The 13,526-nt window shown below is 44.7% G+C and overlaps 1 protein-coding gene across 1 annotated transcript in view; it reads left to right on the top strand.

Moving 5' to 3' along the window:
- LOC112068945 (microtubule-associated protein 2-like) overlaps positions 1 to 13,526 on the top strand; it is a 48,542-nt gene that overhangs the window by 20,386 nt on the left and 14,630 nt on the right. The window contains exons 5-11 of the mRNA XM_024136182.2: positions 1,017 to 3,686; positions 3,966 to 4,226; positions 4,767 to 4,910; positions 9,684 to 9,745; positions 12,277 to 12,424; positions 12,550 to 12,606; positions 13,175 to 13,350. Of these exons, the coding sequence (XP_023991950.2) occupies positions 1,017 to 3,686; positions 3,966 to 4,226; positions 4,767 to 4,910; positions 9,684 to 9,745; positions 12,277 to 12,424; positions 12,550 to 12,606; positions 13,175 to 13,350 (3,518 nt within the window). The remainder of the gene's footprint in view (positions 1 to 1,016; positions 3,687 to 3,965; positions 4,227 to 4,766; positions 4,911 to 9,683; positions 9,746 to 12,276; positions 12,425 to 12,549; positions 12,607 to 13,174; positions 13,351 to 13,526) is intronic.

Below are 13,526 nucleotides of genomic sequence, written 5' to 3'. Positions count from 1 at the left end.
TTTCAGTTTCTAGTTGCAGATTTTGAGGCCGGCCTTTTCGTGTCTGTGTATTAATGAATTAAATGTTGTCGATCCTCCTAACCGTGCTTTCCCCTCTCTGATGCTACCTATCAATGCATTGATGTCTCATTGGTGTTAACCTATCACTCAGTGTCTTTCTGGCAGTGTTGTATCCCATATAGACGTCTCATTTATTTATCATGTAAATCATCCGTTCTCTATTGGTTTCAACACTATTTTCTGTTCAACTTTCCTTAAGCTGTCATTGTAATACTATCAGAGTGTTTTCATTATTTTGTCATTGTATTCATTTGTGCCATTTCACTGGTTTTCATCTGTTCGATATTGTGTTATTCTGTCATTTTTCCTGTTGTTCAAATGTTTATTTCTTAGTTGAACTTAAGAATTTTATACTAACAACTTGTAATAAAAATATACTTATACTAGCTAAATTTGATGATCCGTTATTGTATATCGTCCTCAAAGTTAATAGTTAAATATGTACTCGATGTTAATTCATCAAAGATCAAATTATTCTACACACACTGACAAATCATGGTGTAAAGTAATTATTTAGTTAAATGCAAATCATTATGATTTCTCACTAAGAATTGACAGAATGACAGAAAGGCTATTATTTGACCTCTATTAGATTGTCAAGTCGTCACTCGTCGGAAAACCATTCCATTCCTCATTGCTTGGTTCTTCTCATCCATCAACAGTATGGCTGCCTGTGCATTCCAATTCCGTCATTCCGGTTCCATCACGTTCCATCACGTTCCATGCCTCTGTTCCGTCCATATGAGAGTGGGTTCCGCCTCATGCTCCTGTCCTGCCTCCTCAGTGATGTGCGTGCGATGCCCTCTGTACTGTGCAACAGTAAGCAGAGCTTTGCCTGTGTCTGTGATAGTATGGCTGGCCCTATTTAAAATGGCTGTCCTAAAACAAAGTAGCCTACAATTAATAGTTGAATGTTGAAGCAAAACCAAACAAAGTACTAAAGATTTAACTTACAGACTTAAAGATGGACATGGAGAAACCAGGCAGTGAGAGTGGATGCCTCAGCCCAGACTTCACTGCACCAGAGTGTCCAGCTTTCTCCAGCGGGGACCAGGCAACACCCCCCCTGTACCCCAAAACAGAAATGGCTTCTCCGTCCCCTTCTCCGTCCCCTTTCCTTTCTAACAGCCAGAGCCAAGCCAAAGAGCCTACCAAAATGTCTATACCGGATGAACCTAAAACAGTCTCAGAGAAGCAGCCGTCTGTGGAAGTTCTTGAGTCCAGTAACCTCACAACGGTTGCAGGGTCTGGATTCACTACAGCTGGAGACAAAGATCAAGGTCAAGGTGTCTCCTCTGACTCTAACAAAGACAAATCTGGCATGTCGTCTTATTTCGAGACTTTGGCCCTGAAGGCAGATGAGGGATCCAAGGGGGCTCAAGCAGCAGAAGGTTATTATGAACTGAGCACCGCAGGTCAAGAGAAGAGCTTAGAGAGAAGCTCCCCAACAGTTCCGTCACCCCCTGAGATCAACTACAGCATGTTGGCACAAACACAGTCAGTGGAGAAGAAGCCGGACACCAAAAAGAGTCCGATGGGATATCAAAAGGATACCTTACCGGCCCTGGACAGGAGTAACGAATGTAGGCTTTCCCCCGGGAAGTTGGCCCTGGATCAGAGAAGCTACTCTCTCAACATTACGATTGGATCGATGGATCCCAGCGGCCAGGGCCTACCTAGGAACTTCTCTCCATTGGCCACGGACATCATGTCTTTTACCAGTGGCAGTCTGGATGAGTCTGTCAACTATCTCCCAGTTACCACCCTGTCTGCGGAGAAGGTGCCCCCGCCTTTCCCTCCCCTGATCCTGGAGACTGCCGCCTCAGTCACGTCTGACTCCTCGTCTCCTCCCCACAACACAGGAGAGATCCCCGGCGAAAAGACCAGCCCCCAGGGGTCAGAGTCCCCAGAGTCTCCCTTTCCACCCAAATACTACTACAAAAATGGGACAGTCATGGCTCCTGACCTACCTGAGATGCTGGACCTTGCAGGCACCAGGTCTAGACTAACTTCTGAAAACAATGACCCAGAGACCATGAGGAGGAAGTCTGTCCCTGCAGACGCCCAAGGCATTGGGAGCGACTCCCTGGCCAACCTGGTCCTGGGGGACCAGAATCAGAGCCAGAGTATTGCCAAGAGTGAGAGCCAGCTGGAGGAGTTGGGTTACTGTGTGTTCAGTGAGTACTCAGGGCCCATGCCTTCCCCTGCTGACCTCCATAGTCCCATTGACTCCCCGCCCCAGCGCTTCACCCCTATGGCTCTGGAGGAAAAGATGGCAGAGGAAAAACTGAAGATCGAAGCTAGAGACAAACTAGCCGAAGACGAGAAGACAAATCAGTTAACTGTGTGTGACGGTTCCAAAGAAAAGGAAGAAGYTAAACAAGTGGGACGGAAAGATTCTGCTTCAGAGGAAAAAGACAACAAAGAGATCAGCCATGAAAAATCTGCCATAGAGGACCAAAACGACAAACCGGCTTCAGCTCTGAAGTCAGCAGAGTCCTTTGTGACTCCTACAGTGATGGTCACCCTGGATGAGGAGGGAAAGGCAGGGAACGAGGGACCAGAGAAAGATGCTGAGATGGCTGCCTACGAGAGGCAGATCCGCCGGCTGGAGATGGAGGACAGGCCCCTGAGCATGGAGGAGGAGCGAGAGCTGCAGGAGTTAAGGGAGAAGGTGAAGGACAAGTTCTTGGTGCACCAGGAGGCATACGAGGAGGTGGATGCCGAAGACGTCTACCAACTGACTGGGGTTGCCAAGGACCGGATCAGCAGGCCCGCGAGGCCCTCCCCGGCCTCCTCCGTGGAGAGCACCACAGAAGAAGAGAAGGTTCCAGTTACGGACACCGAGAAACCTAAACAGACGGGAGGTCAGACAACGCCTCCGAAGGTTGACGTCATGGCGACATCTCCGTCTGTGTCAGGTGGTGGTGTGAGCACCACAGAAGAAGAGAAGGGGAAAGTTAGCGAAGAGAAGCTGAAGAAGGAGCAGGAGCAGGTTGTAGAGGTCAAAGAGAAGAACAAAGAAGAAAAGGAAGAGGGGGAGGAGGAGGAGGAGGAGGAGGAGGAGGATATAGAGCAGGAGGTGGAACAGGAGGAAATCATGATAGAGATAAAACCAACAAAGCCTGGAGAGAAAGAAGAGAAGGTTGAGAAGGATATAATGAAAGACAAGGAGGAAGAAGAAGAAGAAGAAGAAGAAGAAGAGGAAGATGGTGAAGTTCTGGCAGGGGCAGGAGCAGCGATGGATGACGTTCCAGAACCCAGAGCTGCCATAGAGTCAGTGGTGACTGTAGAAGATGACTTCATCACTGTAGTCCAGACCATCGACGAGGGTGAGGAGCCAGGACACAGCGTGCGTTTCTCTGCTCCGCCTGAGCCTGAGACACCACAGGCTCTCCACGAGCAGGAGGAAGAGGAGGAGGAGGAGTCCCAGGAGGTGGAGATCATGGAGGCAGCTAGTCTTGAGGAGGTGGGGGATGTCTCAGAGGAGGTCCGTGAGAAGGAGGTGCAGGCCTCCCCAGAGAAGGAGGTGCAGACAGAGACCGAGGGACAGACAGAGAGCTACGACAGAGATGAGACCACCATGGACGACTCAATCCTAGACAGCTCTTGGGTCGACACTCAAGGTGAGATTTCTCTCTGTTATCATCCCATAATACAGGTTTCAATGACAGATAAATTACGTTTCAGTGACCACTAATAATTATATAATCAGAGGTTAGAAAATGAAATAGTACATATGCATATTCATGTTTATTACAGCCTTTTCATAATGAAAACATATTTTATCATCATAAAGTTACGATAACACTGTTTTACCCAATTTATGAGTGTTGTTCCCATGTATTGTGTTGTGTCTGTAGTACTACTGCATGATGATCTTATCATGTCTATTTTATACCTAGATCTCTGCACTGTAGATGTGGATGATGACAAGAGCATGGCTACAGAGCAGATCGAGCCCCTGAGAGCCGACCGGGTCCCAGCCCCACCAGTCAAGAAGGAGAAGACTCCCCAACAGCAGAAGCAGGAGAAGCAGCCGGTGAATCCCAAGGCTAAAGGGGGACGGGTGAAAGGGCGCGAGGGGCACGTCTCCACACCAGAACGTAAACCCATTCACAAGCAGCCGGTCTATATCCCCAGGGAGGACGTCAAGAAGAAGAAAGGTTTAGAACTACAATATCTCTCCAAATTAGTTTGTTACTCTGCTTTTTAAATATTTGTAAAAATGATTTTAAGTTATTCATCATTATTGACAGCTTATTTAATTCTGTTTGATTTTATTTGGTGTAGATCTCTGCTCAGTGTGTTACTCTAGAGGGCCAGTTTCCCGGACACTTCAGTGTAGAACCTCCTTTGAAATAACGTTTTAGTCCAGGACTAAGCTGGATATGTGTCTTGGAAACCAACAACACTTTTAATTTCTATATAGTTCTTTGTAGTTATATATTATTAATTGACAAATTTTGTTATTCTCTTTCATTATAATTGTCAAAGATAATCATCTTTAAAAGCCTTTAAGATCTCAAGTGAGTGTTAACTGGGTATCAGGTGAGTGGTTCTGTCCTACCAAACCTCCGTGTCACACTATCCTTTCCTTCCTTTTCTCTCTTTGACTATCTCTCCCTCTTCCTTCTCTTTCTTCTTATGTTACTTGTTTGTCTTTCCCTTTCTCTCTTTAACTATGTCTCTCCCTCTTCTGCTAGCCGTGATTAAGAAGACTGAGCTGACCAAGAAAGCTGAGACTCAGATGCGCTCCTCTCCGTCTCGGAAGAGTGTGTTAAAGTCTACTGCGGTCCGACACTCGCGTCCTGCCCAGGCCCACCCCTGTGCTAGGAGGAAACCTACAGGTGACCAATCATTCCTGGGCTGCGTCCGAAATGGAACTCTATTCTCTATATACCACACTAATGTTGACCAGGGCCCAATGTGCTCTGGTCAAAAGTAGTGCGCTAAATAGGAAATAGGGTGCCATTTGGAACACAAAACTGCTGGCCGGGGCCAGGAAGGCTAGAAATCTGCAATGAGCCTGCAAACATCAACATTCACATCTCGTCAATCAGTCAAATGTATTTATAATGCCCTTTTTACATCAGCAGAATCACAAAGTGCTTTACAACTCATCATTACAGTAATTTATAACTTCTATTTTTGTTCAATTTGATCAATTATTTTGTTAATCTATCCATTTTTATTCTGTTGCATTTGTTTGTCATGTTCAGTGTCTGAATTTTATTAGAATAAAAACAAATTTGCTCTACATTTTTTTATTTGACTTTGTTGTTGGCTTGTTGTGAACAGCTCAACTTTTTACATTTAKTTTATTATTTGTATTTGTGTTTTATATTTTTTTGTTCTCCTCAGCTTCCATGTTATGTTCATTCTTGGTTTATTTTTTGTTGGAGATGGTTTGGTCAATGATACTGCTTCAGAGTTATGTGTACCTGCAATATGCAATACTTTTTATTTTCTCTGTATATAACACCAGTTGTCCATCTCTCACCATCTCACTTATTTACTCAATCTGTGTCTCTTTAACCTGTATAATTTTTGGTTGTTTGCTTTGAAAGAACTACAGCTGTGAAAGAACTACAGTGCAATTAGTAGGTTTTCACTGCATTTCCCCAGAGCATGATATTGGTCCCAAATTGCACCCGATTCCCTATGTAGTGCACTACTTTTGACCAGGGCCCATAGGACTCTGGTTAAAAGTAGTGCGCTATAAATGGAATAGAGTGTCATTCAGGAAGTAGAGGTTGCCAAGCAACTGGTAGTTTGGCTCCGCTTGCTGTAAGGAGACAGGTACTGGTTTACCTCACCTGACAGAGTGAGTTTCCACAATATACAGTGCATTCGGAAAGTATTCAGACCCCTTGATTTTTTCCCCACATTTTGTTAAAACCTTATTCTAAAATGGATTAAATAGTTTTTTTCTCCCTCATCAATCTACACACATTACAACATAATGACAAAGCAAAAACAGGTTTTTAGAAATGTTTGTAAAAAAACAACAACTTAAATATCACATTTATATAGGTATTCCCTTTACTCAGTACTTTGTTGAAGCACCTTGCAGTGATTACAGCAGCACGACTTCTTGGGTATGAGCTAMAAGCTGTTTTTAGGTAGTTTCTCCCATTCTTCTCTGCATATCCTCTCAAACTCTGTTAGGTTGTATGGGGAGCGTTGCTGCACAGCTCTTTTCAGGTCTCTCCAGAGATGTTTGATCGGGTTCAAGGCCCGGGCTCCGGCTGGGCCACTCAAGGACATTCAGRAACTTGTCCCAAATCCACTCCTGCATTGTTTTGGCTGTGTGCTTAGGGTTGTTGTCCTGTTGGAAGGTGAACCTTAGCCCCAGTCTGAGGTCCTGAGCACTCTGGAGCAGGTTTTCATCAAGGATCTCTCTGTAGTTTGCTTCGTTCATCTTTCCCTCGACCCTGACTTGTCTCCCAGTCCCTGCTGCTGAAAAMCATCCCCACAGCAGGACGCTGCCACCACCATGCTTCACTGTAGGGATGGTGACAGGTTTCCTCCAGATGTGATGTTTGGCATTCAGGCCAAAGAGTTCAACCTGGATTTCATCAGGCCGGAGAATCTTGTTTCTCATGGTCTAAGTCCTTTAGGTAACTATTGGCAAACTGTGCCTTTTACTGAGGAGTGGCTTCCATCTGGCCACTCTACCATAAAGTCCTGATTGGCGGAGTGCTGCAGAGATGGTTGTCCTTCTGGAAGGTTSTCCCATCTCCACAGAGGAACTCTGTAGCCCTGTCAGAGGGTTCTTGGTCACCTCCCTGACCAAGGCCCTTCTCCCCTGATTGCTTAGTTTGACCAGGGCGGACAGCTCTAGGAAGAGTCTTGGTTGTTCCAAACTTCTTCTATTTAAGAATGATGGAGGCCACTGTGTTCTCTGGGACATTCAATGCTGCAGACATTTTTTCTTTTTTTTACCCTTCCCCAGATCTGTGCCTCGACACAATCCTGTCTCAGAGCTCTATGGAAAATTTCTTTGACCTCATGGCTTGGTTTTTGCTCTGACATGTACTGTCAACCGTGRGACCTTATATATACAGGTGTGTGCCTTTCCAAATCATGTCAAATTAATTACATTTACCACAAGTGTACTCCAATCAAGTTATAGAAACATCTCAAGGACGATCAATGGAAACAGGATGCACCTGAGCTCAGTTTCGATTCTCATAGCAAAGGGTCTGAAAAATCTAAAAAACTGTTTTCGCTTTGTCATTATTGGCTATTGTGTGTAGATTGATGAGATTTAATAAAAAATCTATTTTAGAATAAGACTAATGTATAAAAAAAAAAGGAAAATGTCAAGGGGTCTGAATACTTTCTTGCTCTGTAGATATAAAGTACCAGTCAAAAGTTTGGACACACCYACTCATTCAAGGGTTTTTATTTTCTTTCCTATTTTCTACATTGTAGAATAATAGTGAAGACATCAAAACTATGAAATAACACATATGGAATCATGTAGTAACCAACAAAGTGATAAACAAATAAAAATATATTTGAGATTCTTCAACGTAGCCACCCTTTGCTGATGACAGCTTTGCACACTCTTTGCATTCTCTCAACCAGCTTCATGAGGAATGCTTTTCCAACAGTCTTGAAGGAGTTCCAACGTATGCTGAGAACTTGTTGGCTGCTTTACCTTCACTCTGCGGTCCAACTCATACAAAACCATCTCAGCTAGGTTGAGGTCGGGTGATTGTGGAGGCCAGGTCATCTGAAGCAGCACTCCGTCACTCTCCTTCTTGGTCAAATAGCCCTTACACAGCATGGAGGTGTGTTTTGGGTCATTGTCCTGTTGAAAAACAAATGATAGTCCCACTAAGCGCAAACCAGATGGGATGGCATATCTCTGCAGAATGCTGTGGTAGCCATGCTGGTTAAGTGTGCCTTGAATTCTAAATAAATCACTGACAGTGTCACCAGCAAAGCAACCCCACACCATCAAACCTCCTCCTCCATGCTTCACGGTGGGAAGCACACATGCGGAAATCATCCAATTCACCTACTCTGCATCTCACAAAGACATGGCGGTTGGAACCCAAAATCTCAAATTTGGACTCATCAGACCAAAGGACAGATTTCCACCAGTCTAATCCCCATTGCTCGTGTTCTTCAAGTCTCTTCTTATTGGTGTCCTTTAGTRGTGGTTTCTTTGCAGCAATTCGACCATGAAAGCCTGATTCAGTTGATGTTGAGATGTGTCTGTTACTTGACTCTGTGAAGCATTTATTTGGGCTTCAATCTGAGTTGCAGTTAACTCTAATGAACTTGTCCTCGGCAGCAGAGCTAACTCTGGGTCTTCCTTTCCTGTGGTGGTCGTCATGAAAGCCAGTTTCATCATAGCGCGTGATGATTTTTGCGACTGSACTTCAGGAAACTTAAAATGTTCTTGACATTTTCTGGATTGACTGACCTTCATGCCTTAAAGTAATGATGGACTGTCATTTCTCTTTGCTTATTTGAGTTGTTCTTGCCATAATATGGACCTGGTCTTTACCAAATAGGGCTATATTCTGTATACCACCCCTACCTTGTCACAACACAACTGATTGGCTCAAATGCGTTAAGGAAAGAAATTCCACAAATGAACTTTTAACAAGGCACACCTGTTAAATGAAATGCATTCCAGGTGACTACCTTATGAAGCTGGTTGAGAGAATGCCAAGAGTGTGAAAAGTTGTCATCAAGGCAAAGGGTGGCTACTTTGAAGAATCTCAAATATAAGATATATTTTGATTTATTTAACACTTTTTTGATTACAACATAATTCCATATGTGTTATTTCATAGTGTTGATGTCTTCACTATTATTCTACAATGTGGAAAATAATAAAAAATTAAGAAAAACCCTGGAATGAGTAGGTGTGTCCAAACTTTTGACTGGTACTGTATAATAAATAATCGTACTTGTGTACTGTTTTTGATTTTGTGGTTTTCTTTGCCATTTCCTCCAGAAGCTCTCTAGTAACTGTGTATGATAAATAGACTATGTTCAATGTAAACCCTCTAAATTGCTGCATTGCCCCAATTAAATTGTTCAGGGGGTGGGATGGACGGATGCACTTACTGTATGTCATCCAAAATCCTATATTCTGTATGATTTCCTGCTAAAGCATTGGACAACAGAGCTTTTCTCTAGCAGCTCAAATAGGATATCAGCCAATTCCCTCATAGTATACAGTAATACCATATAATTATACAATACTATAACCCAGTTAGGGCTAGATTTACTCTCACAAAGTTTGCTGCAGTTGTTTACAGAAGAGGGGTACTGTTAGCCCAATACTTGTCAGTTAGACTGTGCTGGTAGACTGTAGAGTGGGTGGCGTGCTTCAGCCACAGCTGTTGTGTGTGTGGGAGAGCATTTTTGTGTTTCTGTCAATCTGTCCTAATGTTTAAATCACGTCTAACTATACACTCTGTCTGTCTCTCTCGCTCTCCTTTCTCCTCATCTCTTTCTCTCTCTTCCTCTCTTCCTCACTATTGTCCTCTCCTCCTCTCTCCTTCCCTTTTCTATTTCTCCCTCTCTCTCTCCTTCTCTCATTCTCTCTCTGTCTCTCCTCTTCTTCTCCTCCTCACTCCTCTTCCTTTCAGTGGGTGTACCAGAGGGTCGTCGGCCCCTCAGTGTTGCTAGACAGTCTGGGGACAGAGGCTCAGTAAGTACGACACACTGCGTCACAATGCGATACAATAACTTAATTTCCATTTACATGACAGAATACAAGTCACCTGTCCATGGGCATGTTCACTAGGACACACTGTAGCAAAACTTTTTGAAATGGTAAACAAGTTGATTTTGTAGTATTGGTCAAGTTCAGGTAGTAGGCTATCTCCTCGTTTCCCCTCTGTTTCCTACCTACCGAGCACACCAAAAAACACACTCTGGATACAGTGTCAGAAATAAGTCCCTCTTACCAGCTTAAACCTGCTTCCCTGCCTGAACCAAATGTTTATGTCCATATCAACTCACAGTTTTATCCCTCTGCAAAAAATCACTTAACATCAACTAACATAAATCCTTTCTCTCTCCTGTCCCCCTTTTAATGAATCCCCYTTTGCCTGTTTAGCTGCATGTCCATCCACCCTGATGGTTATGTCACAGTGGACTAAACATCCAGGCCAGATAAACATAGAAGTGTTTCTGTTCTCTTCCCTCCGAGATGTAATCATCATTCAGTGATGGTCTAAGGTAGTGCACTATATAGGAAATAGGGTGCCATTTGGGATGCATTTGGGCCGTAATTATCTTTCATTATCTGTGGTCGTGACTGTCAGTCACTCCTCCACATAATAACGGTCATTCTTTTAGAATAATAAAGACAGCATAGCCTAGCACAGCGCTTTAAATGCCACATCTCCCAGGACTGTTCAGTTCTGCTCTGTATAGTGCGGCCTGGGATTCTCTGCCCACACTAGCTAACCACACACAGACACACACACACATACATATGCATGCACACTGTATTCTGTGATTATATTATGGAACCAGAACCCAAAGACAATTGGCTATATTTAAACAGTACCAGTCAAAGGTTTGGACTCACCTACTCATTCCAGGGTTTTTCTTTATTTTTACTATTTTCTGCATTGTAGAATAATAGTGAAGACAATCAAACCATGAAATAACACATATCGAATCGTGTAGTAACCAAAAAAGTGTAAAACAAATATTTTATATTTGAGATTCTTCGAAGTAGCCACCCTTTGCCTTGATGACATCTTTGCACACTCTTGGCATTCTCTCAACCAGCTTCATGAGGTAGTCACCTGGAATGCATTTCAATTAATAGGTGTGACTTGTTAAAAGTTAATTTGTGGGATTTCTTTCGCATTTGAGCCAATCAGTTGTGTGACAAGGTAGGGGTGGTATACAGAAGATAGCCCTATTTGGTAAAGGCCAAGTCCATATTWTGGCAAGAACATCTCAAATTAACAAAGAGAAGTGACAGTCCATCATTACTTTAAGACATGAAGGTCAGTCAATATGGAAGATTTCAAGAACTTTGAAAGTTTCTTGAAGTGCATTCACAAAAATCATCACGCGCTATGATGAAACTGGCTCTCATGACAACCGCCACAGGAAAGGAAGACCCAGAGTTAGCTCTGCTGCCGAGGATAAGTTCATTAGAGTTAACTGCACCTCAGATATATACTGTATATATCTGTTTGCACAATTGCCGAGGAAATTATGTTCAGTACAGTCATCTTTGGTTCCACTGTCATTGTTTTTATCCTTGTTTACTTGTGGTTTGGTTTGCACTGTCTGTTTCTCACCCATCTCTCACTCATCTCTAATCCATCTTTCCCCGTATCTCCCCCATCTCTCCCCTGTCTCTCACTCGTATCTCCCCCATCTCTCACTCGTATCTCCCCCATCTCTCACCCGTATCTCCCCCATCTCTCCCGTCTCTCACCCATTTGTCACCTGTATCTTCCCCATCTCTCCCCCATCTCTCACCCATATCTCCTCATCACTCCTCCATCTCTCCTCCATCTCTCACCCGTATCTCCCCCGTATCTCTCCCCCATCTCTCACCCGTATCTACCCATCTCTCCCCCATCTCTCMCTCATATCTCACCCATCTCTCACCCGTATCTCCCCCATATCTGCCCCATCTCTCACCTGTATCTCTCCCATCTCTCACCCGTATCTCCTCCATCTCTCCCCCATATCTCCCCCATCTCTCCCTCGTCTCTCACCCATTTGTCACCCGTATCTCCCCCATCTTTCACCCATCTCTCTCCTGTATCTCTCCCATCTCTCACCCCTATATCCCCCATCTCTCCCCCATATGTCTGTCTGTAACTTAGTCGCCACCACTGACAAAGATCCCCACCTGTAAATTGCGAGTGGCCACCCTCCTGCCCCCTCGCCTTATCTCCTCTTTCTCCTCCCACAATAAAAATAACTTCCTGGTGGAGGTGGAGCTTGATAGGCCCCGTCCCTCCTCCTGCGGGCCTCGTGACTCCCCAACACTACACAGACTGATAGACGTGGTAAGGTTAGCATATGGCCCTGAACTGATCAACTGATCTCACATCTGTAAATTAATACCCAGGCTAAAGCTGGGGCATTTTCTGACTTGTGCACTTCTGTAACTACAGTACTAAGCTAAATGTGTGTGTCTATGTGTGTTTCTGTGCCTGTTTGCCTTCCTGTGTGTGTGCGTGTGTTTGTATGTGACAGGATGGTGGTTCTCAGAGCCCAAAGAGGTCATCCCTGCCGCGGCCTGCCTCTATCCTGAGCCGGCGTACCCACCACCACCCACACGACCAGGAGGAGAGCTCCACCTCAATCACCAGCTCCGGCTCCACCGCACCCCGCAGACCTACGTGTAAGTCCCTTCTCCTGGTTTCTCTCTTTCTGCCTGTCTCTCTCGCTCTTGATTTTTCTCTTGATCTTTCTCTCTCTCTATCTCTCTCCTTTGTTTAATCCTCTTCCGCTCCTGCTCTCCTCTAGCGTTCCGTACAGAGGTCAGGGCGGAGCATAGGACAGGACGCGCCCCTAGTTGGACAGGTAGAGAGGAACTCTCAATCCCATCCAGTCTCATCCATGTCTCACTCTGTCCCCCGTTTCAACTGGATTCACTTCCATTCTCATCCAGTCTCACCTTGTCATCCAGTCTCACCTAGTCCTGCAGTATCTCACCTAGTCCTGCAATGTCTCACCTAGTCTCATCTTGTCTCACATGATCTGACCCAGTTCGTCTCTCTGTGTGTTCAAGATCACATCTCTGTCTCATCCTTAGTAGTTAGTAATCAAGTTGTTCAAGCCTATAGTTTGGCCTTCATTTACGTCTTTCATTCTAGTAACTACACTGTTTCATCCCGTTTGTGTGTGTTTTGAGCCATTCTTCATCTGACTAACTTAAATACTTTGGTGGAGTAATGTTAGCCTGGTACCAGATCTGTTTGTTCTGTCTTGCCAACTCATATGGACCATAGACAACAGAAAATGGCAAGACTGCACATATAGATCTGGGACCAGGCTAGAGTAATGGTGAGAGATGCCCAACCTCTGATTGACCTTTGTGTAACCTCTCTGTATGACCTCTATGACCTTTCTATGACCTCCCCACACCCAGGCACACAGTCGATGCGTTCCCGCTCGCTGTGCAGCGGCCCCACCACACCCCGCACCCCAGGGTCCACAGCCATCACCCCTGGAACCCCTCCCAGCTACAGCTACTCCTGCCGCACACCCGGGACCCCTCGCACCCCCGGCACACCACGTTCACTCAGCCTGCTGCAGGAGAAGAAGGTACAGTGTGCATCCCAAATGGCACCCTTTTCCTTATGTAGTGCACTAATTTTGACCAGGAATCAATGCTGTTATACTGTACTCAGCTGAGGCAGCTACTCTATATGTGTTTTCAATTAGACGAATACAGTGCATTCGGAAAGTATTCAGACCCCTTGACTTTTTACACATTTTGT

Source organism: Salvelinus sp. IW2-2015, unplaced genomic scaffold, assembly GCF_002910315.2.
Source record: "Salvelinus sp. IW2-2015 unplaced genomic scaffold, ASM291031v2 Un_scaffold803, whole genome shotgun sequence".
Lineage (NCBI taxonomy): Eukaryota > Metazoa > Chordata > Actinopteri > Salmoniformes > Salmonidae > Salvelinus > Salvelinus sp. IW2-2015.
The sequence above is the reverse complement of the archived record's forward strand: the minus strand, read 5'-3'. Positions and strand labels throughout refer to the sequence as shown.